Raw genomic sequence first — 24630 nt, 5'->3', positions numbered from 1 at the left:
ACCTGGGCTTGGGAGAGCCAATGAAGGATACTGAAAAGCAACAAGGGGAAAACACAACACCTTTCCTGCTCCTTCAGGTTCTAGATTTTTTAAAAACCCTGAAATGTGGCCCGATGATACTTACTATTAACAAGATCTCTGACATATCGTTCGCTGTGAGAATCTGTGGTCAGCTCAAGTAGGGTTTGAATTTGGGAGGCAGAGAGTGAGGGCACGCATGGATGAGATACCTAAGAGTCAAACTCTGTTTCTGTTTATAGTATAGTCATGAGTCGTCGTGAAGTCCCACTTTCCCTTTTACTTCCAGATAAAGACGTTAAATCCCTGGGGTTCAATTTTTAAGGTCTGCCGTTTAGTGATGCTGGACTCTAGGTCTGTCTACATCCCTTTCCACCCTGAAGCATCTCTGATGTGGAGATTCTGAGGCCAAATCTGGATGGTCAGGCTCTAAGAGAGCTGTTGTGTTGTGTTGTGTCGTGTTATGTTGTGTTGTCTTAAGACAATGGGACAGGCTCCCTGATTCTTGCCATGGGACACCTGAAGCAATTATTCCCAGGGTATTCAGCAAACAACTTCTCTGCTTGCAGAAGGAAGAGCAAAGTCAAGGAAACATGCTTTCAAGAGGAGTGGGTGGCCACTCAAAGTAACTCACTTGGACAGGAAAACTGTCATGTTCGTCAAAACTTAGCAACTTAGTAGCCTTAGCAACTAAAATAAGGAGAAATTAAAGAAGACCAACTTACACAGGGCCGGGGAGGAAAATAACTGGTTTTGTAATAAATGTTTGCAACAAATATTTTTTTTAAAGATTTTATTTATTTATTTGACACAGAGAGAGAGAGATCACAAGTAGGCAGAGAGGCAGGCAGAGAGAGGGGGGGAAGCAGGCTCCCCACTGAGCAGGGAGCCCGATGCGGGGCTCGATCCCAGGACCCTGAGATCATGACCTGAGCCAAAGGCAGAGGCTTATTAACCCACTGAGCCACCCAGGCGCCTCTGTTTACAACAAATATTATAATAAAAATGTACCCTTCCTCCCATTTTCTTCCCCTACCCCCAAAGGTTCTCTCCTTTGAGCAAACCTTAGGCTCCTCTGATCTTCTTCCCGACTAGACCTCCACTGTCTGTCTTGGCAGTGATCGATTTTAGCAGAAATCCTGCTAAGTTGCTTTAGCCAGACTCTCCCACCCTCAATATCTGAGCATCTTTGCTATCTGATCAGGCATCTCAACCTCCACCATCTCCAGGTGACCTCCACCTGCTGCTCTTTGGCTATAAGGCCCCCCTTTCCTCCTTGTGTTCAGAGTTGGACTCCACCTCTCCCCAAGTACCGCATACCCCCCATTGTAGTCATCTCCTGAACACAGTATGCCCGATCATTCTTTAACGAGTGAGTGTCAGGAATGGCTTTTTCTTCAATGCCCCCCACCACACCCAGTTACTCCAAGGACAACAGGAGATGTGCTTTGCTGAAGGGCCTGAAGCATGCCCACAAGCGGGAAAATCCTTTTCAGTAAAGCACTTCTCATTAAACCACAATTTGTTCCAGAATAATAAACTGCACTGAGCAAATGATTAGAAATACGACACAGGGGGCGCCTGGGTGGCTCAGTCGGTGAAGTGTCTGAGTCCTGGTTTCCGCTTAGGTTATGATCTCAGGGTCAAGTGTAGGGCTCTGTGCTGGGCATGGAGACTTCTTAAGATTCTCTCTCTCCTTCTCCCTCAGTACCTCCCCTTTGCCCAACTCACACTCCCTTGCGATCTCTTAAGAAAAAGGAAAGAAAAAAATAGAGTGACAGAGAAGACATATATCTGAAGAAGCAGGTCAAGGGAAGAATGTTTTGAGCTAATGCTACCTGGAGATGACAGTCCACGCTGAACAGAGTCATTGAAAGGAATCTCAAATGACATCCACGAAATTGCCCTGTGAATGTACACATTTCCTACTTAAATAATTCAGCTTCTTAAAATGCCTGTCTTTATACTCACTGCATGAGATGTCACTCCTTTCCACTTTGTCTTCTGAACTAGCTTCTATTTGGGCCTCAAAGATACAGTCCCACTGGGTCTTGGGGCCAATCCTGGCTCTATCACTTTTTATTGTCTAAGAGAAGTGCAGAAATTACTGGACCATGCACACAAAGGCCTCTGCTATCACCTTGAGAATTCTGCAGAGAGCACAGAGCTGCAGAAAACTGCAGATCTGAAGGCTTAGCATGTGATTGTTCACACCAAAGGGGGGCTGCAGCATCAGGGGAAGGGGAGATGAAGCAGGGAGGCAGGCAGGGAGAGCCCTCAAACCATGAGGCAGGACTAAGACCTGTGAGAGAGGAGAGGAAAGAGGAAGGGTCCCCGATGGCAGCATGGCTCTGACAACATCTCCACCAGGTGGATGGAACTCCCAGAGCAAGGAGTATCCACTGGCATCATCTGGGGAAGACAAGGGCCAGCTCTAGAATCTCTGCCATGTTGCTCACTGGTTGGGAACCTCAGCATGAACATTGTAAGAGTGCAGAAGCTGTGGCAGCTAGAGGCTGCCTACTGACCACACAGCTCATGGCGGGATCCACTGGAAGGAGAGGTTAGTGGCCTACCACCATGGCTGCCAGAGACTGGATCTCTTGCTAACCCTTCTCCAGATTCCCCAAAAAGGACCTCCACTTCCCATTCCTTGGTACCCTTAAGATTCCTGAAGAATTAGGGGCCATTTAAGTACCCAAAAAATTGGGGTCCCAGATAGGTAACTAAGGACTTGTTGCATCACGGTGGGTGCTTATTAGTACCTGTTGGGTGATGAATAATTTCCCCGCTGGGAATATAGCAGTAAATAAAAACAAAGGATCTGCCCTCATGGCTTATATTCTAGGGGGAATTTGCACAATGAACACAAAATAATATATCAGGAATTGATAAACGTGAAGGTAAAAAAATCTAAAAGGGTAAGGGTAATGTGTGTGTGTGTGTATGGGGGTGGTAGGTATGCTCATGTAATGGGGGAAGGGCAGTCCAGAGAGGGGACTGCAAGTGCAAAGGCCCTGAAGTTGAAGTGTGTCTGGTATTTTCAGGGAACATCAGTGGGACAGTAGAGTGACAGGGTCATGTAGAGGGACTGTAGGCCATAGGAAGGAATTTGGAAATTATTTGAAATGAGCTAGAAAGCCCCTGAAGGTAAAGCTATTTCTGTTTAACTCCAAACCCGTGCCCTTAACCAAATGTGTGTATTTCAAACTCTTCAATAAAGAGCTCTCTGGCCAAGATTTTTACCCTAAATACCACCTAGTACAAACCCTTTCTTCATTGCAAACAATATCCTGGCAGCTTGACTTTGGTGAGGATCCAAACACTAGGCTCCTTTCTGCATTTCACCATTAAGAGGATCATCTGTCCTTTTAGGTACCTGGGAGAAGAGAATCCACAGCAGGAGAGCAACAGGGGTGCCAACAAAACTGTTTCCAGGGGAACTCCTTAACAGAAAGAGCATGGCAGACTCCAGACCTGGGAAACCATACTGGCTCAGCCAACACACGCATTACATGTTTCCGACAAGGTACCATTTCAGAGCAATTGCTTACTATTTATAACTTGAAGAGTAAGGACTTTAAAAACATATTTATTAATCTATCAATATTAAGTATTAAAAGATAGGCTTCCCCACTGAGGATATTTTATGTCTATTTTCATTGATTGAAAGAAAATGTTATGTTGCTTCCATATACTGCATTTTACCTAGTTTTCCCCCACCCACACAAAAAATTAGAGACTACAAAGTCTGGGTTAATACTTTCCTATCGTTAAAGGCTGATCTTCACTGATTATAAGGTAAAGGTATTAGTGTTCTGAGGGACACTTATTTGCTGTGAGAGACAAACAGATGAAAAATAAATTCTTTCTATCCTTATTTCCTTAAAATAATCAAATCAAGAACTCCTGCATATAGTAACATAATAATTATGGTCTGAAATAAAGCAAATAGGTTACTAAGAAAGTTAAGTAGCCTTCATTACTATGTGTATACATAAATATATTTTTTTAAATATCATACATAAAAACTGGAGGGAAAGAAAACATTTTGGGGAGCCTGGGCAGCTCAGTCTGTTAAACATCTGCCTTCAGCTCAGGTCATGATCCCAGGATGCTGGGATCAAGCCCCATACTGGGTTCCCCACTCAGTGGGAAGTCTGCTTCTCCCTCCATCCCTCCCCGCCCCCCTCATAATCTCTAATAAAGAAATAAAATCTTTAAAAAAAAAAAAAGTTTCCCTTAATCCTCTCAAGGTCCCTGACTAGGTCTGAAATTAAACTGACAAAGACAGATCAGCAACAGAAAAGCAAGCAAATTTATTTACTCTAAGTTTTATGTACAATAAAAAGAACCACAGGCACCAAATGAGGTCACTTATGTGAAGGTCCTTGTCAGCAAACCAAGACTTAAAACCTAAACTAACTGCGGTTTCAACCCCAAAAGTAATGTGACCTGTAACCAGCCAACCCGGAGTTTCAGGGTCAGCACTAGGAGGCAGCCCACTGGTAGACCCTCTCCATTCCCCTTAGGAAGACAACTTTGCCTAAAACAATGCATTCTTTGCTAATAATTCCCTTTTCCATTCCCTCCTTGCTTTTAAAAACCTTTCCTTTTCCACAGCTCAACAGAGCGCCTTTCTACCTGCTGGGTGCATTGGTGGGATGTTACTCAATTCGTGAATTGTTTAACGAAGCCAACTTGATCTTCACATTTACTTGGATGAATTTTGTTTTTAAACATGTGACATGACAGTCTGCAAAAGAAAGTGAAGACAAGAAAAAAATGGCTAAACCTGAGTATTTTTGTGTTAGGTGTGATGAATAGTGTGGACAATTAGAAATAGCATAGGTCAAGGAGTATGAGGTTAAGTGTAGTCAGCTGGGGGTGGGGAGCGTCTTAGAAAGGCCTGTTTGTTCAGACTCTTCTCAGAGCACCTTTTTCATGGAAGATATGGATGCTTCTTACTTGTAGGTATAGGGAGGACACCTCTCACATGTGGGTTTTTTATGACCTGCTTTGGGAGTGGGGGAGGAGGAAGGATGCTTCTGAATGACCTGCAAACTCCTGCTTAAAATTTCCAACATACCGAGGTGCCATATTTTGAACCTCATCATTTGCAAATGGCAGCCATTTCAAGGTCCCAAGTCATGACACAGGTAGCTGTGATTCATGTGTGTTCTCTTGGTCAGCACATCAGATCTGGAGGCAGCCTCCAGCAATCACTACATGTTGAATAGTAGGCAATTCCTTAATTGATTTAGGTTTCTCTTTCTTCTGTATAATGTGGAAAATAATCTCATTTAATCCTTAATGCCATCTGAGGGTTTGAAAGAAGATGACTGATGTCAGGTGCAAAACATGCTGAAGAGTGAAATAAATCTAATACATTCACGTCCTCTGGAAAAAGAAAAGTTTCTTTTACTGAACAGTCCCCCTCTCTTTATCTGCATTGCCTGTTTGGGGGAGATCAGCTGTGAAGAACTTTAAATGCATTTAAATTTTTTTTTCCTTCTATGGAAATCCCAAACTCCCTGACTTGCTCTATGCCTTGTGGTTCTCAAACTTGAATTACATCATCAGAATCACCCAGGTGGCTTTTAAAACAAGGATTATTGGAGCTCCCCTCCCAGAGTTTCTCATTCGGTGGGTCTGGGGTGGGGCCCGAGAGTCTGCATCTCTAACAAGGACTCCAGGTGCTGCTGGTGCAGCTGGTCAGGGACCACACTTTGAGAACCACATCAGGCTAGCAAACGGAATCTTTCTGCTCAGTTGTGAGCAGCTATGTGGCCTCAGATGAGGTGTTTAATCACCATAAGCCTTGGTTCTACAGTTTATAAAAGGAGGCTAGAGATCTACCCAACAACAGGCTGCTGCTTCTTTTCTTTTCTCTCTCTCTTTTTTTAAAGAGTTTATTCATTTATTTGACACAGAGAGAGAGAGAGAGAGAGCGCGCTAGAGATGGAACACAAGCAGGTGGAGGGAGAGAGGGAGAAGCAGGCTTCCCGCTGAGCAGGGAGCACGATGCAGGGCTCGATCCCAGGACCCCAGGATCATGACCTGAGCCAAGGACTGAGCCACCCAGGCGCCCCAACAGCAAGCATCTTCTGAGGTTTAAGTGAAACAGTGTTTGCTCAGCATTTAAACAGCAACACCCCATGCAGAGCACCTTGTGGAGGCTCATGGTGGCCATGACACCGATTTCTAGTGGAAGGACTAAAAAGCACCCTCCCTAAATACAAGCGAAATCAGTAATAATAGTGCAAACATTTCCCCCTAAATTTTTAAGAACAGGGAGTTTAAAGAAACAGAATTGTATTACTCAAGAAAGGACCTGAAGAGGATTCACTTTAACACATGCAGTATATTTCCCTGGACGGTTCATTTGTTCACCCTTGAACGAACTCTATTAATTCAATGGCTAGAGCACAAGCATTAACAGAGGGCACTCCCAAAGAGAATTCGCCAATGGCACGCAGCCCGGATGTCCTTCGGGCCTCCTCACCGTCAGCGTGGAGATCTGCAAGGCTGCACTCATCCCCCCAAATGAGAAGGATTCTCTGGCCGCTGTGCACCTGCTCACCCGTGGCCACAGACATGGCTGGGAGGGATTAATACTGAGCATTTTCCTATATACTCCAGCTTGAATAGAAGCAACAAAGAACTAGCACTTAAGCGGCTTCTCAGCCCCTCTATTTTAATTTTATTGGTTCATGATCTATACAGTTTTCTTCGTATATTGTTTTGTTCTGTTTCCACATGCTCCTTGTAAATCTGTGCCACCCCAGATTTCCTTCTGATTTCCTCGTGGATCCGTCTCACGTCTTCCAGCAATAAGCAGACCTTCCTGCACCCCTGAATAGCATACATCTCAAGCCATAGAGTTTTCCAGGAGACTGACTCAGACACTATTTCATGGGTGAGGTCCTTCTATTCCAACAGGGGATAAAGTTATCTTCTACCCTTGTGAAGAAATGAAGAATAGCAAACCCAAGGAGACTTCATGGAGAGGGGAAAAAAACCATAAAAATGAAAAGAGTAATTAATAAGCAAAACCAAAGCAAACTGGGGCATCTTATAGAAAAGAAAGACCCAAGTGGTTCACTGCACAGCAAAGCTGATACAATTCTAGAGAAAAGGGAAAAGAAGTGGAGAATGGCTAACCTAAAAATAAAATAAGACATTTGTAAGGGCAAACGACGGGCTCCAAGTAACTACTTGGAACGGAAAGTATCCTTACCACCCAAACTAATGTGTTATTCATTTCTGTATAACATTATTTGTCTTCTGAGCAAGGTGTCTGCAAGCTACAAGCCTGTGGGTCAAATCCAGCGTGCCCCCGTTTTTGAAAATAAAATTTTATTAGAACATAGCCCATTCATTCAATGATGGATTATCTATGTTCTGGGACTTTTTGTGCCACAAAGTATAGTATTTGTAACAGAGACTGTGTGGCTTATAAAACCTGGTAAATTGTCTAGTCTCTTATAGAAAAGTATGTTGACTGCTCTTCTAAGCCTTTACTACATAGAGAGTACCTAAGAGAACTGTGGTTGATTGCAAAGACAGCCCAATCCTTCATGCCTCCCTGCATCCACACCCCTTGCAATGTAACTTATAGCTTCTCCCATCAGGAGGTATCCCTACTCCTTGAGTCTGAGATGGTCTCATGACTTGCTTTGGTCTAGTAGAGAATGCAGCAGAAACACGGCTGACTCCAAGAGACAACAAGCCTCGCCTGCTGGCAGAAGGATGACAGATCAGGTGGACTGGAAAGGAGAAGGTCTTGCTAAGGCCACCTGAAATCAGCCGGCCCCAAGTCAGCTCAGCAGACACTTGAGTGAGCCCAGCTGAGCTCCACTCAGATGGCTGACCCACAGAATCTTAGGCTATTTAAGTGGTTGCTATCTTAAACTTTGGGATTGGAATATATCACTCCCAAATATGCCACTTGGGCATATGGATTATGGTGAACTGAAAATAACTGAGAATCAACAGATGCAGAAAAAGGCCTTCTCAAAGCTTCCCTCATCTGCTTAAAAGCAGAAACTTTTGAGAAATGAAGGCGGCCATGAATCCCCTCTCCAGAGAGTTTTATGGGCATGAAGACAGAAAGCTGGCACCAAGATGAGTCTGCCCAAACAAACCTTACTAAAATAACCTCTATCTCTCATTTGTTTCCCCATATATATCTATCTTCCCACAATTTATTGCCCCTAGAAGCCCAAATCCTCTTTCCCTTTATCTGGTCACTACTCCACAATTTATCATCTTTTGTTAAAATGGTATACAAGCTTCTGAGTCTACCCATTTCTTTGGGTTTTCACTTTCCGGTGAAGCTCCTGTGCCTGTAAAAATAGTAACATCAACACAATTTTATGCCTTTCTTCCTGTTCATCTGGCTTATGTCATCTTAATTTGCTAGCCCCAGCCACTGAACCTAAGAGGACAGAGGAAAGCTTGGCTCTGCTTAGTCATTAAGCTTCGGTGTGCTGTGTTGTGTGTAACAACACAACAAAAACTGATACAATTATTGACCAATCACTGATCCTTTTATACCCTTGTCTTTTCACGTTACTAACTCGTGCCTTTCTTCACTTTCCGGCCTCAAAGCTCTTTCCAGATTTGATGTCCTGTCTCCTAGTGGGACTTCAAATCAGGTTCACACTTGTTCTCCTTGCTTTGCTGGAACTTTACCTACTGGTTGGTCAAGCCTGACCTCTGGTTATTTCTCCTTGGGGCAACTGTCTCTCATAGTTCCAATACTTTTAGACTTCTTCACCTCCAAGTCCTTGGATAGGTTTGTACTTAGCACTCTGGAAAACCTCTCATTTAACAACATTTCTTCATTGGTTTAGTCGAGGCACACTTCCTTTTTACCAAGGGCAGTGAGTGGTTCCTTCCCACAGCTCACACACTCAGAGGCAAATAGTGACAGAGGGCAGGTCCACAAACTGTGATTTGAAATTGCTCTTCTAACCTAACCCACAAATAAAGGAGCAAATGTGCACCAAGGATCTATGAGTGAAAATCTGGGATTATCCTAGGCTTCTGTTATACAATCCCTCAATCTTAATTAAGGTTAAAAAAAAAAAAAAAAGAAAGGGGGGAGAGGTTCAAGCCATTTATGGCAGAAACATTAGAAATCTGATTATTTATGCCAAGAGTTTGCACTGGTATCTTTTGAGTTATTGGCTGAACCTTTTACTCTGGATAAGCACTGGGACACAACAAAACAGACCTGGTCTCAACCACGATAGAGCCTTTGTTCTGAAGACACATCCCATCCACACACACGGGTGACTCAGACTCCTACTTGGAAGCTCTGGCATGGATAAACTGACACGCAGGACAGATGCTCACTCAGACAGGTAAAAGGACTTGCTCAAGGTCATAACTTGCAAATGTCTGGGTCAAGGCTCAAACCAGAGTATTCTGCCTTTTATCCATTCTCTGGAATTTTCCAAACCATACAGACTTTTTCTTAATGCTTCAGGGTTGGACGCCCTTGAGCTCTAAGCTTTGGGAATTTGAAAACACAGCTAATAGTATCAGAACTGTTGTTTTAAAATCTGGTCTAGGGGCACCTGGATGGCTCAGTTAGTACAGCATGCAACTCTGGTTCTCAGAGTCGTAAGTTCAAGCTCCATGCTGTGCATGGAACCAACTTAAAAAGAACAAATATATTTTTTAAAAAAAATTAAATTGGATCTAGAGGAAGGAACAAGCCTGGGTGTTTTTGCAAAAATTTGGCTGATGTTAGGTGGTACAGTTTTGGGTTGATACCATGTTCAGGCCAACTGACTAAGTGCCCAGGCACCTGGCCACAACTTTCTCATCTTGTAAGGAAGAAGTCCCATGGCTGAGATGACAAGAAATGTACCTGAAGGCAGGCTGATATAGAACTGCAAAATCCTTAGGCCCACCCATCTTATTATCTCTACTGTAGCACAGAGATGGTAAGAAAATTGTCTATGGAGTGGCGTCTGGGTGGCTCAGTTGGTTAAGTGACTGCCTTCAGCTCAGGTCATGATCTGAGGGTCCTGGGATCGAGCTCTGCATTGGATTCCCTGCTCAGCAGGAAGCCTGCTTCTCCCTCTCCTACTCCCCTGCAAGCATTTCCTCACTCACTGTGTCTTTCTCTCTCTGTCAAATAAATAAATAAAATCTTTAAAAAATAAAAAAAATTTTAAAAAGAAAGAAAGAAAGAAAATTTTCTGTGGAGATACAGCCAGTAGGAGGAAGGAGTAAGACTCTAGCTTGCCTTTCTTCTATTAAATTCCTGGTGTTCTCCAACCATGCATTCCGATCTCCTACCTACTTTGCTCGTGCCCCCTCCCCCCTCCTGCAAACCATTTTCAAGACAGCCACCAAAGTGTCTCCAAAGTGCCTATCAGAGCACATCAGTCTCGCTGAAATGGCTTCCCACGATGACCAGAAAGAAATCCAAGCTCCTCGTCCTGGTTCTACAACCTTGGTTCTCATACTCGAGTGTGCTTCCAATTTGTTCATCCTCCACTTAGGCTTTTCAATTCCCTTTCTGCTCACTTTATTTTTAACTAAAACTTAGGCGATTTCTATTATAAGCAAAATGTTTCTTAGGTACTGTGGAAGATACGATGATAAATGCTGTTCATTTCAGGAAGAGGAACAGCCTAAGTGCATCCATAAATCTGACCCTTCTCTCTGCCTCCCTTGGGGACCACCCGAGCTTCCGGTGCCAGAAACCCCCACCTCACCTTACAGTCCTTATTCTCCTTCACCTTCTCCACCCACTGGGTCAGAAAATCCTCGGACTCATTCTCATACCTAGCCTCTCCCCTTACTTCTCTCCATGGTGTGGACACTGTCCTTCTGTAGCTTCGGCTCTTGCTCTCCAGCACCCTTCCCTCAGCCCTAGCTGGACGAGCCACTCCCCTCCCCCACACCCGTGGCCTTGAGCAAGCTGTGGGCTCCACCCGCCTCTCAGGTGTGGTTTGATCAACTCGTTGGCCCTTCCATTAAGACTCAGCCAGAAGGGCGCCTGCTCTCTTAGGCATCCTAGATCAGCCCTGTGCACTGGAGGCCCCTTCCAGCCCTCTCACACCACAAGGAAGACGATCCACCACCCTCCTCATCACAACTTGAGTTTGGGGGAAAGGATAGGGGTGAGGGTGGTGGGGCACCTAGGCCACGGGCTAAGTTTCAAAATGAGACGTCTGTACTTAATTTGTTGGAAAATGAAGTGATCTCAACACATTTTTGTTTTGCTTTAAATATCCAATTCTAGTGGGGACTGGAGTTTGAAGAAAGTGAGACTTGTGGCAAGACAAGCAATTCCTGAACTAATATCCACCAGGCACATGTAGTAATAGGTTCCTAGGTTGAAAATTCCAAAATTAAACTCGGTTGAGCTCATTTCCCTACTTTTTCTCCACTTCCCCACTCCAAATTTAAAGTTATATTATTTTTGGCTTTGTGATTGGCAATTTTAGGCTTTAAATAAAAGAAGCATGAGCTTCTATTCCATGTACCATCAACTGACCATCAGCAATACCTCCCAGGAGAATATTAATCTTCTGGTCTTTCCTCCAGTTTTCTAACCATTTCGACTCCAACACCTCCCTGCGCTCCTCCTGTGTGTGGGCAAAATTAACGTTTCATTCAGTTCTCTCACTAATCATTAAATGTTTTGTCCACCTTTTAGAGTACTTTAAGGACTAGGGGCGCCTGGGTGACTCAGTGGGTCAAGCATCTGCCTTAGGCTCAGGTCATGATCCCAGGGGCCTGGGATCGAGCCCTACGTCGGGCTCCCCGCTCAGTGGGGAGCCTGCTTCTCCCTCTCCCTCTGCCCCATCCCACCATTTGTGCTTGCTCTCTCATGAGTGTGTGCGTCCCCCCTTCTTTCAAATAAAATCTTTTTTTAAAAAGTTGGAAAACCACTAAATATTATGATTATCATTACCATCATGGTGACTCTGTAAGCATTTTTCCCTGCAAATACAAGTAACAGGCAAAATTCTACACTCCGCTCTTTGAGCCTAATATCCTGATCCTGTTGGTACAATTCAGTTTAAACGATCCAAAACTTGGGGATGATTAATAAATAAATAAATAAATAAAAGGCTATCTAACATCTGGACAGTCTAAGGGAACACTGTCTAAGAGGCCTACCCGAGGAGGATTTATTTCTATAGAAGAATGTACTTTGGGTTGATCAACCAGTTACTCAGAATCTTTGCAGTTAGCTAGAGATGTTGCACCTGTTTTGTGTCCACAGAGACGCGTGGGATTCGTGGCTGGTAGAAAAGACAACCACAGAACTCATAGTTTCATGGTCCTATAGGACAGCGACCAGCTTATAGTGAACTGACCAAACTTGGGTTAGCTTTCCTTTCCTAACTATACATAGTTGACCTTCAAACAGCATAGGTCCACGTAGATGTAGAGGTTTTCTGTTTTGTTTTGATAAACGCAGTACAGTGCTGTAGATGTATTTTCCTAAGAATTTCCCAACATTTTCTTTCCTGTAGATTCCTTGATGGTAAGAATACAGCAGAGAATACATATGACACACAAAATACGTGTTACTCAACTGTTTTTGTTATCAGTAAGACTTCTGGTCAACAGTGGGCTGTTAGCAGCTAAGTTTTTTGGGGAAGGGGGAGGTCAAAGTGGTATGAGGATTTTTCACGGCAAAGAGGTCTGGGCCACACCCCCTGAGTTGTTCAAGGGTCAACTGTACAACTCTCTTCTTCCAGTGCTCTTAGAACTAGCTTTGCCATCTTGCCGGTGTCCTCACAGAGGGGTTAAATAAATCTTGAAGCCAAAATACTTTCTATGAGGGTTGTGTTTTTAGGGTTTTTTTTTTTTTTTGAAAATTATATTTAGAAAATTCTTCACTTCCCTGATGAACAGCCTGGGGTGTGTAGGCTGCCTGGGCCTTTCGGAGCTTTGCTACATGGTCCTCCATTCGAATTTCAGAGCTGCCCTGGAAAGAGGCAACTGTTGGCCTCTCGCACTCGGACCTACTTTAGGCTGGTCCTGGTCCTGCACTTTGATATTTCACTGGGTCTGATGACAGCAATAATTGTTTCCCTTGTCCTGGTAACAGGTGGAAGCACCTACAGATTCCACTAAAGTGTGTGTTGGAGGAAGGTTTGGAGGGTAGAAGGTGGAAGGGGCTAGGACAAAGACCAAGGCTTTTCCAGAAAACAGGGCTCTACCTGGGCAGCTTGCCCCAGTGACAATGAAGTCCCATGGGTAAGAAAAAGGAGTAGCCCCCACCTGGGGATCTGGGACATGGGAGGATGGGAGCCTGAGATGAATCATCTGTACGACATTTAAATCTCAGCTCTAGCTGCCACCAAGAAGACATGGCTGAAGCAAACTGTAGATTCCAACCAAGGGAACTGAGAGCTCCTTCTGTGGGTTGAGAAATCTGGTTGTCGTTTGAGCTTGTTGCCTAGAACCGTGCTGCCCAGTAAGACAGGCACTGGCCACGTGCAGCTGGGTAAGTTCAGATTAAAACCAACTAAAGTGAAAAACCCAGTTCCCTCAACCCCACCAGGCACATCTCAAGTGCTGGGCAGCCATACGTGGTCAAGGGCAGCACAGACATAGACCACCTTCATCAGGCAAAGCTCCCCAGGTGACCACTTATCTAGAAGGATCATGCGAGGTTACGCAAAAGCAAAGGTCTCAGGAGAGTCTGGCCCCTTTTTTACCTCACACTCTCACTTCAAATTGCTCAGGATGAGAAGGGACTAAAATCTTCTGTTTTGGTTGTTTGGCTTAAGAGAGAGAAGGAAAAAAAATTTTTTTTTTTTTTTTTTTAAATTTGGAGAAGAGGCATGTGGAAAAGAGGAAATAGGTAAACTGGAAAAGGAGTCTGAGGGGGAGATTAAAAAAAGAAGAGAAGCTGGAACATGCATCTTAGTGGAAGAGAAGGGGGGAAAGGAGAAGACAATGAGAGCCAGTCCCTGGCCAGGCTGGCGAAGGAAATTTGTTGAGCGCCATCTCTGATGTTTAACCTTGAAGTGAGTCCTGTTGTGTGCTCCAATCCTCCTCCGCTACCAGCAAATCTTACATGAAAGTCTATTTCATACAATGCTCTTGCTCTGGGGAGTTGATGATATATACAAAGTCCTGGGGACAGAAAGGTTAGAAGGCACCAAGGATGTGGAACATCACCAAGAAAGTGTCTGCAGGTAGGAATCTAGGAAAGACGGGGGAGGGCCCGTTATAGCCAGGGCATAAGGTCTCCAGTCTTTTAATACGTTATCAAAGGAAAGTCAGGAGGCTGTTTAAGCTGGAGACATTTGGGTTGCAAGTGTTTTAAAAGGTATTGTTATTTCTCACCTCTGCAATAGAAAAATCTCTGTTTTAAAGACTGAAAAACAAGCATCCCTTAGGAAACAAAATACATTTTGCATTTCAGTAACTTTTAGGTCATGTAGGTTTGGATAAAAAGCAGATTTACAAGTGGCATGGGAATACTACCAGGGGCTACAATGTGGGCTGTTATGTTACACAGTCTGTAAGAATGTGGCCAACCTCAAAAGCAATACAGAAATAATAAAATAATGCTTAAATGCAATTGCACTGATTACATTTATTGGCAAAATAACATATACTTTCAAAATAGTGACAAGTAGGGGCGCCTGGGTGGCTCAGTCGTTTAAGCGTCGTTAAGCGTCGGTTCAGGTCATGATTTCAGGGTCTGTGGATCAAGCCCTGTGTCAGGCTCCCTGCTCAGTGGGGAGTCTGCTTCTCCCTCTCCCCCCGCCCCACCCAGGCTCGTGCATTCGCTCTCTCTCTCAATAAATAAAATCATAAAAAAATAGTGACTAGTCAACACTTTTTTTCTGATCTAGTGCGTGCTCACCCACAGCCTGACCCCCTTCCTTGCCTTCTTTAAACACATGCGTGGAACACAATTTAGTATCTGGCTGATCCCTCAGGCCCTCATGATAATGTTAGCTGTCACATGGTGCTGAAGGTATTTATGCCCCTTCGTAAATGGTCCCTTTGCTATGATGCTTTTGGGATGCTCGGGCTGTGTTTTCTCTAACTTCTGCTCCTCTCGCTTGCCGTCAGCTGTCATTTCCCACTGCTGTTCACACACACCGTAGAAACAAACCTTTTATACCCGCATTTTGTCGCCTTTAATATTTTAGCAGCTGTGGCTCCAAAGAACTGAATCTTACAGGACCAGGAAATGCTAATAAAAAGTGGCCACGGTCCAGTTTCTAATATTGTGACTTTCTTGTTTGATATGTTGTTATGAAGAGAGATGTCTACTTTATTTATTTTATTATTTTATTTTATTTTTTTAAAGATTTATTTATTTATTTATTTGACAGAGAGAGAGATCACAAGCAGACAGAGGTAGGCAGAGAGAGAGAGGGGGGAGCAGGCTTCCCGCTGAGCAGAGAGCCCATTGCGGGGCTCGATCCCAGGACCCTGAGACCATGACCTGAGCCAAAGTCAGAGGCTTTAACCCACTGAGCCACCCAGGTGCCCCAAGGAGTTAACAATTCTTATTGAATGGGTCAAGGAAGAGATCAATGACGTAGAGATTTCTCATCTGGGTTTTGAAGGATGATTAGGAGTTCACCAGTCACACTAGGAGGAATAAGGCATTTTAGAAAAAGAGAGCAGCATGCACAAAGCATGTAAAATAACAGTAGCTTGGGGGAATTGCTAGGGGATTTTTATGGTGAAAGCAGAGTGTGTGTGTGTGTGTGTGTGTGTGTGTGTGTGTAGCAAACTGGTGGGAAATGAGGCTGTGGTATTAGGTAGGAACCAAATCAAGGAAGGCCTTATATTTCATCTTATCCTACAACAGAGAATTATGGAGGCCTCTGAAATAGAGAAAAAGTAAGTTGTGATTTAGATTTTCAAAAGATCAGAATCACAATTCTGGAAGAGAGAAAAGAAGAACAAACAAACAAAAGACTAAGAGAAAACTGCCAAAGAATTAATAGTGGTTTTATCTCCAGGGGGTGAAATATTTTCTGTCTTCTCATAGCAAAATGCAGCTAACTGTTCCTTCGCAGAAGGAGTCAAGTTTGTCCTATAAACAGCTGTCACTTCAATATTTTAATTTACTACAAGGAATAGTGACCACACTGGGGCCCATCCTTAGCCTTTCTCAATTTTGTTTACTTACAAAGCAACTATGGTATAAATCTAGAGGGTATCAGGATACACATTTTGGAAAAACCCAGTCGACAAGTACTGAGTCACGTCAGCCCACAGACCTCATGAAAAGGCCTGACAATCCAAACCTCTGAGGGGGCCACCACAATCAGCCACCACACACATTCCAGAGCTTTCCAGGGGAACCCATCCTGACTTGAGATGACGTCTTAAACAATTTTACATTTCACTTTGCCTCAGAGGTGACAGTCTCCTCATCTCCCCTTCCCCAATTCACCTCAAATTCAAGTACAGTCCAAGAAAAACAATGCACTTACAAATGCTGATGAGGCTTCAACTCATAGACCTAAACTTCCCTAATAGATCGGTGGACCCAAACTCCTGCTCTATAGAAAGTCTGGAGCCCATGTTGTCTTGCAAAGGGCACCAACGATAAATGGTAGAAACCCAGGCATGCAAAGCTTTGATCCAGCTGTTCGGTACGAATGAAACCGGCAAAGCAAATGACTAGCACAAAGTCCAATCACTATTCCATTTACAACAAATACAAAGTTTTATGTAGCAAGCCTGCCAAAAACACTTCGTTAGGCAAAAACTGTTACTACATGAAACCCATCTGTAAAAACAGGGTAATAATAGCAACAACCTTATAAGGTTGTTGTGAAGAATTAAACAAATAATACACACAAGTGCTTAGAAGACTGTCTGGCACACAGAGAGCACTCAATAATTTATAGCATCATTATCCTGATTATATTTGGCACACGGTAAGTGCTCAATAAATTACAGTATCATTTTCATTATTATTATATCTCATAATTTGCCTCTTTCCAACTATTTCAACTTATAAATCTCAAAGATGTTCTTACTTATGTCAAAGACTATTTACTCAATACTGTAATTAAAATAAAATAATTGTAAGAATGTTTTGAGAGAAAAGATTAATAGCACTTCTTTACCTCTTCATATCTGTCAAAAACGGCTCCTTCTTGCAAAAAGGAAGGAACTTCCTTCTGCCAGTTAAATTCATAAGGTTTGGCCATGATTACACTCAAGACCTAAAAATGAAAAAGAACATCTCATTAGTGTGCAAAATTTAAAAACAAGCAAAGATCAAAGGTTAATCACTTTATATTTATGCATTTGTGAAAGCCATTCTTAATACGCATAGAGTAAACCCATAAATTGTCTCTTTCTTCTTCTTTCCTTCATCCAACTCCAACTTCCCTTCACCTTGTCTCTAAACCTGGGGAAATACAGTTGGCCCTTGAACAACACAGGTTTGAATTGGATGGGTCCACTTATACAAGATTTTTTTTTTTTTTAATAAATATAGCACAGTACTTAAATGCATTTTCTCTTTCTTAGGACTTTCTTAACATTCTCTTTTCTCAAGTTCACTTTATTGTAGAAATACAATATATACCTACATATAATATACAAAATATGTGTTAACCAACTTTTTATGTTATTGGTAAGGCTTCTGGTCAACAGTAGGCTATTCGTAGTTAAGTTCTGGCAGAGTCAAAAATTATATTGAATTTGTGATCACGTGGAAAGTTGGAGCCCCTAACTTCCAAGGTGTTCAAGGGTCAACTGTAATAGCCACAAAGTGGTGATCAACCAGAGGTGATCATTTGGGAACCTTCCCCTTCCTCTCCAAATCATGTAAGATAGTAAGGTATGTATTTTAATCTGATGGCATCAGATAAAAGAGAGAAACCACAATCCTGACCCTATTTACAGGAGAGGCCTACTGCTAAGGGTGGGTGGTTCTGCCAGCCTACACTATAAGCCTAAAGATGGACACATGGGCAGAGAAGTCCATTGGAAGATGAGTTGCAGAATCAAACAGGAGTAGCTGAAATATTTTCATTGCTCTTGGTTCTCTCAATAGCTCTCTCACCCCTTCCTCACTTGGGCCACTCAGAGGACTGCAGAAGGTCTGCTTTCCAGCACAGGGCAGCATATATTACACTGAAAGAGAGCATGGACATTCTTCAGGGTGGTTGCCTGTTCTTTGGAAGAAGCAGCACTCTTTCTGCCCACAATTCTTAGCATTACCCACCATGGTCTACCTCTAGTAGCTGCAAGCAGGAAATCTTCAATGAAAAGGTTTAAAATGAATTAAATGAAAAGGAAAATCTTCAATGAAAAGGTAACCAAGAATTACCAAATATTTAAGCGATGCCAAGAACATGGAGGATGGACACCAAACCCAGTAAGTAGAACTGACACCCGAGAAAACAGAGTTAACAGGAGCGCTAGAACCTGACTTTGGTTTAAGTGTGGCTAATAAGTGTGGGGGGAAACAGTGCACTCCGTTCCAAAAATATAATTAACTAGAAATCTAGAAATTTAAAAAAGATTGTTGAAATCAAACTCTTATCAGATAAGTGTAATTATAAAGAGAACTCAGCTGAAATGCTGAGCCAAGGCATTCTCAGAGACTGCCACACAAAAAGAAAGCACAATGAAAAAATTTAGAGAGGTGGAAAATGAAAGCCAAAGATTCAACCACCACCCAACAAAACAGTTTCTTCCATCAGAAAGAGAGAAAACAGAGCCAATGGAAGGACTAATCAAAACAACAGTGGAAGAATATTTCTGAAATTTGAATATTTGCATATTCAGATTTGAGTCCTCAGTGTGAATATCTGAGTCCCTGGTTAAAAAAAAAAAAAAAATCCACTAATGCAAGCAGCATAAATGTGGGGGGTGGGTAGATACACACACTTAAAAATACCTTTGGTGACACTGAGAAGAGAAGTTATGAAATTCCTAAGAGATGTGCAGAAAGAAGACAATTCAGAGGTGAATGACAAGTAGATGGAAATCGGGCATACTGTTCTCAATACTGCAACCTCAAAACTCTGGGGGACAATAATTTTGGACTTGAAATTGTGTCCAATCAACTAATAGTTTAATTTGTAGGAGAAAATAGAGGTATTTATGGACTTGCAGAGATGGGATAGGGGAAGTAATGTGGAGACAGTGAAGACAGAAGAAAAAAAAAAGGGAAAGTTTACTCTTAAGTTTTACTTACTATACCAAAAAAAAAAAAAAGAAATTATAATAATTTTGCTCCCAAATTGCTGGTTATATCAATACAAAGGCTGTGGCAGCTCACGTGGTGAAAGGGAAGGAAGTATGGACCTAAGGGAGGTTAACCATTTTGGGAGTGGAATATCAGTATTTAAGACTCTTGACATTGGCAGAAAAATAGAAATTTAAGAATTTAAGAATTTTCCTAGAGGAAATTAAAAATGGAGAATAAAATTTGCACATCATTAGGGGGAGAACAGAACAAAGAAACACGAGTGCCCTTTTTTTTTTTTTTTTTTTTTAAAGATTTTATTTATTTATTTGTCAGAGAGAGTGAGCACAGGCAGACAGAGAGGCAGGCAGAGGCAGAGGGAGAAGCAGGCTCCCTGCTGAGCAAGGAGCCCGATATGGGACTCGATCCCAGGACCCCGGGATCATGACCCGAGCCGAAGGCAGCTGCTTAACCAACTGAGCCACCCAGGCGTCCCACCAACTGAGCCACCCAGGCGTCCCATAAACACGAGTGCCCTTTAAAAAGAAAACAGCTGCGGGGAGGAGAGGGAAAAAGAACACTATAAATGGAAAACACAAAAGAAAATGACAACATATCCCTGTTATAACAGATATAAATTGGCTAAATTCACGTATAAAAAGAAAAGACAGAGGCTTCGACATTAGGTAACATTATGATTGTTTACCAGAAGTATTTATAAAATAAAAATGATACAGGAAGTTCAAAAATGAAGGGATGAATAAAACAGTCTAATAAGCACATGCTAGGAGGAAAGAAAGCAGGTGTCCACAGTAATGTAGTAGATAAAACAAACTCAGGGAAAACAGCAAGAGAGAGTGATAAATCATATTAGGAAAAGAGATGATCACAGTGACTTACGAGTCATTAGCATTAAAGCATGTGAGTACATAACATCAGAACATATACTGAAAAACTGGTCAAATACAAAGAATTTGACAAAGTCACAAACATATCAGGAGACAATGAATGAGTCTCAGAAATTAATGGAATGAGACAAAAATGTAAGAATACTGAAGATCAGAATACCACACTTACTAGTTTAACCAAAACAATTTAGATGACTTAATTTAAATATATTACTGAATTTAAACATGTCCCTGCCTTTCTTTACATATATAGAAACATATACAATATAGACTATTGACTCTTGAATAGATAATATATTATTATTGTATATTTTTTTCACTCCCTCTTTGTATTCAAGCTACCTCCCACACATATAATAATCTCAGAGTCAGTTCATAATTGGGCCATAGAGGAAACTTCTGTCTTTTCAAAAGTCAGAGTTTAAGGTGGCCATGCTCACTGGCCAAAATTAGGCCAAATTACAAACTGATGAGAGAGTGAATAAAATCTATATGCATATAAATTAAACATAAACATACACAGACTTCTAATAATTCTTCAGTAAAACAGAACAGTCAAAGCAAAAATTATAAACTGCTTAGAAATGAAAGGTGGGAGCATTATATATCAAAACCTAGGTAAGTAATATAGAGCCAAAAGTTGTTTAAAGATGATCAGTAAAAGTTAATTGCTTTCTGAATATTCACATATTAGATAAACATTTGTCGAGTGTTGGGGAGAGAGAAAGATTGGGAAGGAAGAGGATGAGGAAGACGTATAAATTCACAACATGCATGATGACAAGGGGGTGTAATTACAAAGAGAAGAAAAACACGTGACAGAATAGTACCTGTAACTTTAACCAAAATATCTGAACACCTAAATAAAGTGGATGGGTTTTTCAAAGTTAAAATAAATTTAACTCAAAAAAGGAGAATACATAAACTGAACCTTGGAAGAAATTGAAAAAATAATAAAAGATTAGACCCGCATGGGTCTATTGGTGAGTTTTACAAATGTTCAAGGAAAAGGCAAATCCTACTTACCTTTTTCCATGGGAAAAAGTAAGTTACTCCCTGACTCATTCCACAAGTCCCATGATCAGGTCCTGACAAGGACACCATAAGGTAGGTCAACAAAACACCAACCGACCCTAGAGTTCAATCCTCACAGAGCAAAAATTCTAGCTGAAAGATGAACAAATCTATCTCAGAAAGTGGCTAAAAGAAGAATTCTGGATGTTTCATCACTGAAAGCAGATCCTTGTGATTCACTACCTACAGGGATTAAGGAGAAAAGTCTAGCACACACATATCCCGGCATACCATACAATAGGAACTCAACCTGAATGTCAAAGGTCTCTAACACATACCATTAAATAAAACCCGGAAGCCACAGAATGATATGCTCTATGAACGGTGTGATACCATTTACCTAAATACACAGCTACAGAATAAGACCAGTGTAATACCTAATACCACTGATGTAAATACACAGACACGAGACAAACCTATGTACTTCTCTAGGCACATTTATGTGTATATAGATAAACTATTAAAACATTTGGAAATTTGTGGGTTACCTGGGTGGCTCAGTTGGTTAAGCATTGGAACTCATGATTTTGGCTCAGGTCATGATCTCAGGGTCAGGAGATGGAGCCCCATGTTGGGCTCTGTGCTGCTCTGTGGGCTCTGTGCATGGAGCCTGCTTGGGATTCTCACTCTCCCTCAGCCCCTCCTCCACTCACACAATCATACTCATTCTCTCACCGCCCCCCCCCCCAAAAAAGGAAATTTACCTACCCCTGGAAAGGAAATAAAAATTGGAGCTGAAAATCAAGGATTTTTAGTGTTATCTTTGCAATGCACGTTTTTATTATAGGAATATATTCTCACATTTATGTACTGCTTGTGTAACTAGAAAAGAATGCAAATTTAAAAGAGGAACAAAAAAGCTGAAATCCTACAGATAGGCAGATGTGTGATTCTTTAGTCCCAAACAATTTAGAACTTTTTTTTCTTCAAGAGTTTATTTATTTGACAGAGAGAGATGGGGAAGCAGCTCCCTGCTGAGCAGAGATCCCGATGCGGGGCTCAATCCCAGGACCCTGGGGCCATGACCTGAGCAGAAGGCAAATACTTAACCCACTGAGCCATCCAGGTGCCCCAGTCCCAAACAATTTAAAACAGCAGCAGAAGAAAGTAGTAAGTCATGGCTCTTTGAAAGAGGAACAACTCCATTACTCACTACTGACCAGACTAAAAACAGGTGAGAGCAGAAAGGGCATTCTAATCAGGGCAGCTGAGGTTAGTCATCACCAAGGCTTCCCATGGAAAGCCAAGATGAGCCAGGCAGCAGACAGTGTGAGAAGAGAGAGGAGCTTCCTCCCAGTCCATGTCTCTGAATCCCCAATAATGACTGTAACTGGGTCTCTCTTCCTAATTCTCTCCACTCTTATTGGTTTGTTGTTTTCTGTGTCTTTCCAGGTCTTTTTCTTTGTGTCTGTATTGGAGAAACAGACACATATACACAGCCCCTTCACCCAAGGTGGGTTAGAAGCCAGCTTCTGGTACAGTGCTGTGTATTCATGCTTTCTATGCCATAAAACAGATCTGCAGAGCAAAATAGACCCACAGACCCCCTCAGGCTGACACAGATGTGTTATTTAGTGATCTGTAATGAGAATAACCAACTACAGGGAGCTAAGTGACAGAACTGAAGACAGATGAGAGAGCTACACGGTGTCCTCCCCAGTTGACCAGACATCAGAAATCAGTAGGCAAAACACCTCTCCTTTGCAGAACTTTATGTACTATGATCTTTTCACTCCTGCCAACCATACCTTTTAATATTTCCCTTTGGTTTTATTTAAAAAAAAAAAAACCAGCAACCACAGGCTACTGATATGAAATGTTTGTATTGAAAATGAAAAGAAAGCTTCTATCAACTTGCATCATCTGTCATTGGTTTAACTGGTTCTCCCAGAATCTTTTCAGGGAAAGGACGCACAACATAGTCCCCAGTACACGATGTTTCTTAGATTTCACTACTATCTTTACCATTAAAATATTCATCTCTACCTTGGGTACAAATTTCATCACAATGGTCTCATTATGGGAAGGACTTTGGCAGGAGCTAAAGGAAGGAGGAAACTCTTGGCCTCAATATCTAAAGAGATCTGTAGCAGAGGTTTACTTTTTCAGAGCTCTGGGGTTCTGAATAACGTAAGAGGCATTTTCACAAAATGACAATTGAGTATCCTGAGTCGCCTCAACCTTGAACTGGTATGTGGGGGCTATTCTTTGCACTGCCCCCAAAATACGTTCTTGGGTCCAGCATTAGGAGCAGCGGCTGGCTTATTTTATGTAGATGGTACAACCGTGACCTACAGACTCAAAAATGTCAGCCCAGCCTTCACAGCTGTTTGGTCCAGGTAATTGATTTTAAAATGGGAACAAAGGAAGGAACATGTCTCAGTCCAAAAGACTCCAGAGACAGTTACTTATTTTAAAAGGCAGGGAAGGGGATAATGGCCACTCTAGGACTATGCCCTTTTTACAATCATCTCAGAGCTCCACCTACCAGCTAACTGATTTAAAAAAAAAAAAAAAAAAAAAAAGCTTTCCTTGTACCATGAGAAAGCCTCCTCTTCTCAAATTCTCTGGTTGGCCTTCTAAGCCCTCACTTACACAAGATACTCCAAAGTTTGACTGCCTCCTCTGCCTCCATAGAGCACCACCTCTCCCTACAGAGACCACAGGAAAGGGTCCTCCTTCTCCTTGAGGGACACAGGAAGTGAAGGAGAATTTATGCGAAGAATGGATATATAACTCGGCACCTTTTCCAGAGGAAACACTGAAGTGAACAGCTACTGGAGGGAGGCCAGTGGGCTTTTAAATAGTCTCATTGTTCCTCAGTTCTTATGCAACTGGAACGGATTAGCTATCGCACTGGTGGCAGAGGAAACGCTCCCTGGACTGCAGAGCTTGGCAGAGAGGGGATGAGAAAGGAAGGGAGCCCTAGAAGGCCTTGCTTCATAGCAAGTGGCAAAAAGCTCCTTCTGAAGATGATGAGAAACTGAAAGTGTTCGTATAAGGTCAACAAAGGAGCCCAGGCCGGCTCGTGGGGATCAAACATCAAATTGTTCAAGTAAGACATGCACACTACGCATGAGGTTGGACTTCCGTCCCTTCATTTGCTCGGGTGAGGAGAAACTGAGGAAGAACAGCTTTTTATTTGACTACTCTGCCCTGCATCTTTAAAATCTGCTGTCTTATCTCCCTGGCTGGACCTACCCTCAAGACCTATAGACTTACAAGACCCTGGATACGCTGAATCAATTATAGAGTCAACTCTGCCCATCCCCCACCACCTCCCCAGACATTTGGGTCAAAACATTGGTAAAAATCTTTTGTTTCTGACCCATGCTTCATATTCTGGTAGAGAGTGAACAGGCAGAAGTACGTGAAATCAGGTACTTTTAAGGCCCTGGGTATGGTAGGCTGGATAATGGCCCCCCCAGAAAGATATCGACATCTTAATCT

The 24630-nt window shown here is 42.4% G+C and overlaps 1 protein-coding gene across 1 annotated transcript in view; it reads right to left on the bottom strand.

Annotated features, from left to right (window-relative positions):
* The window catches only part of PLCB4 (phospholipase C beta 4), a 408965-nt gene that overhangs the window by 139750 nt on the left and 244585 nt on the right, over positions 1 to 24630 (bottom strand). Inside the window, exon 4 of the mRNA XM_080813478.1 lies at positions 17121 to 17219. Within this exon, the coding sequence (XP_080669604.1) occupies positions 17121 to 17204 (84 nt within the window). The 5' untranslated portion in view covers positions 17205 to 17219. The remainder of the gene's footprint in view (positions 1 to 17120; positions 17220 to 24630) is intronic.

Source organism: Martes martes (genome assembly GCF_963455335.1).
Source record: "Martes martes genome assembly, chromosome: 9".
Classification (NCBI taxonomy): Eukaryota; Metazoa; Chordata; class Mammalia; order Carnivora; family Mustelidae; genus Martes; species Martes martes.
The sequence above is the reverse complement of the archived record's forward strand: the minus strand, read 5'-3'. Positions and strand labels throughout refer to the sequence as shown.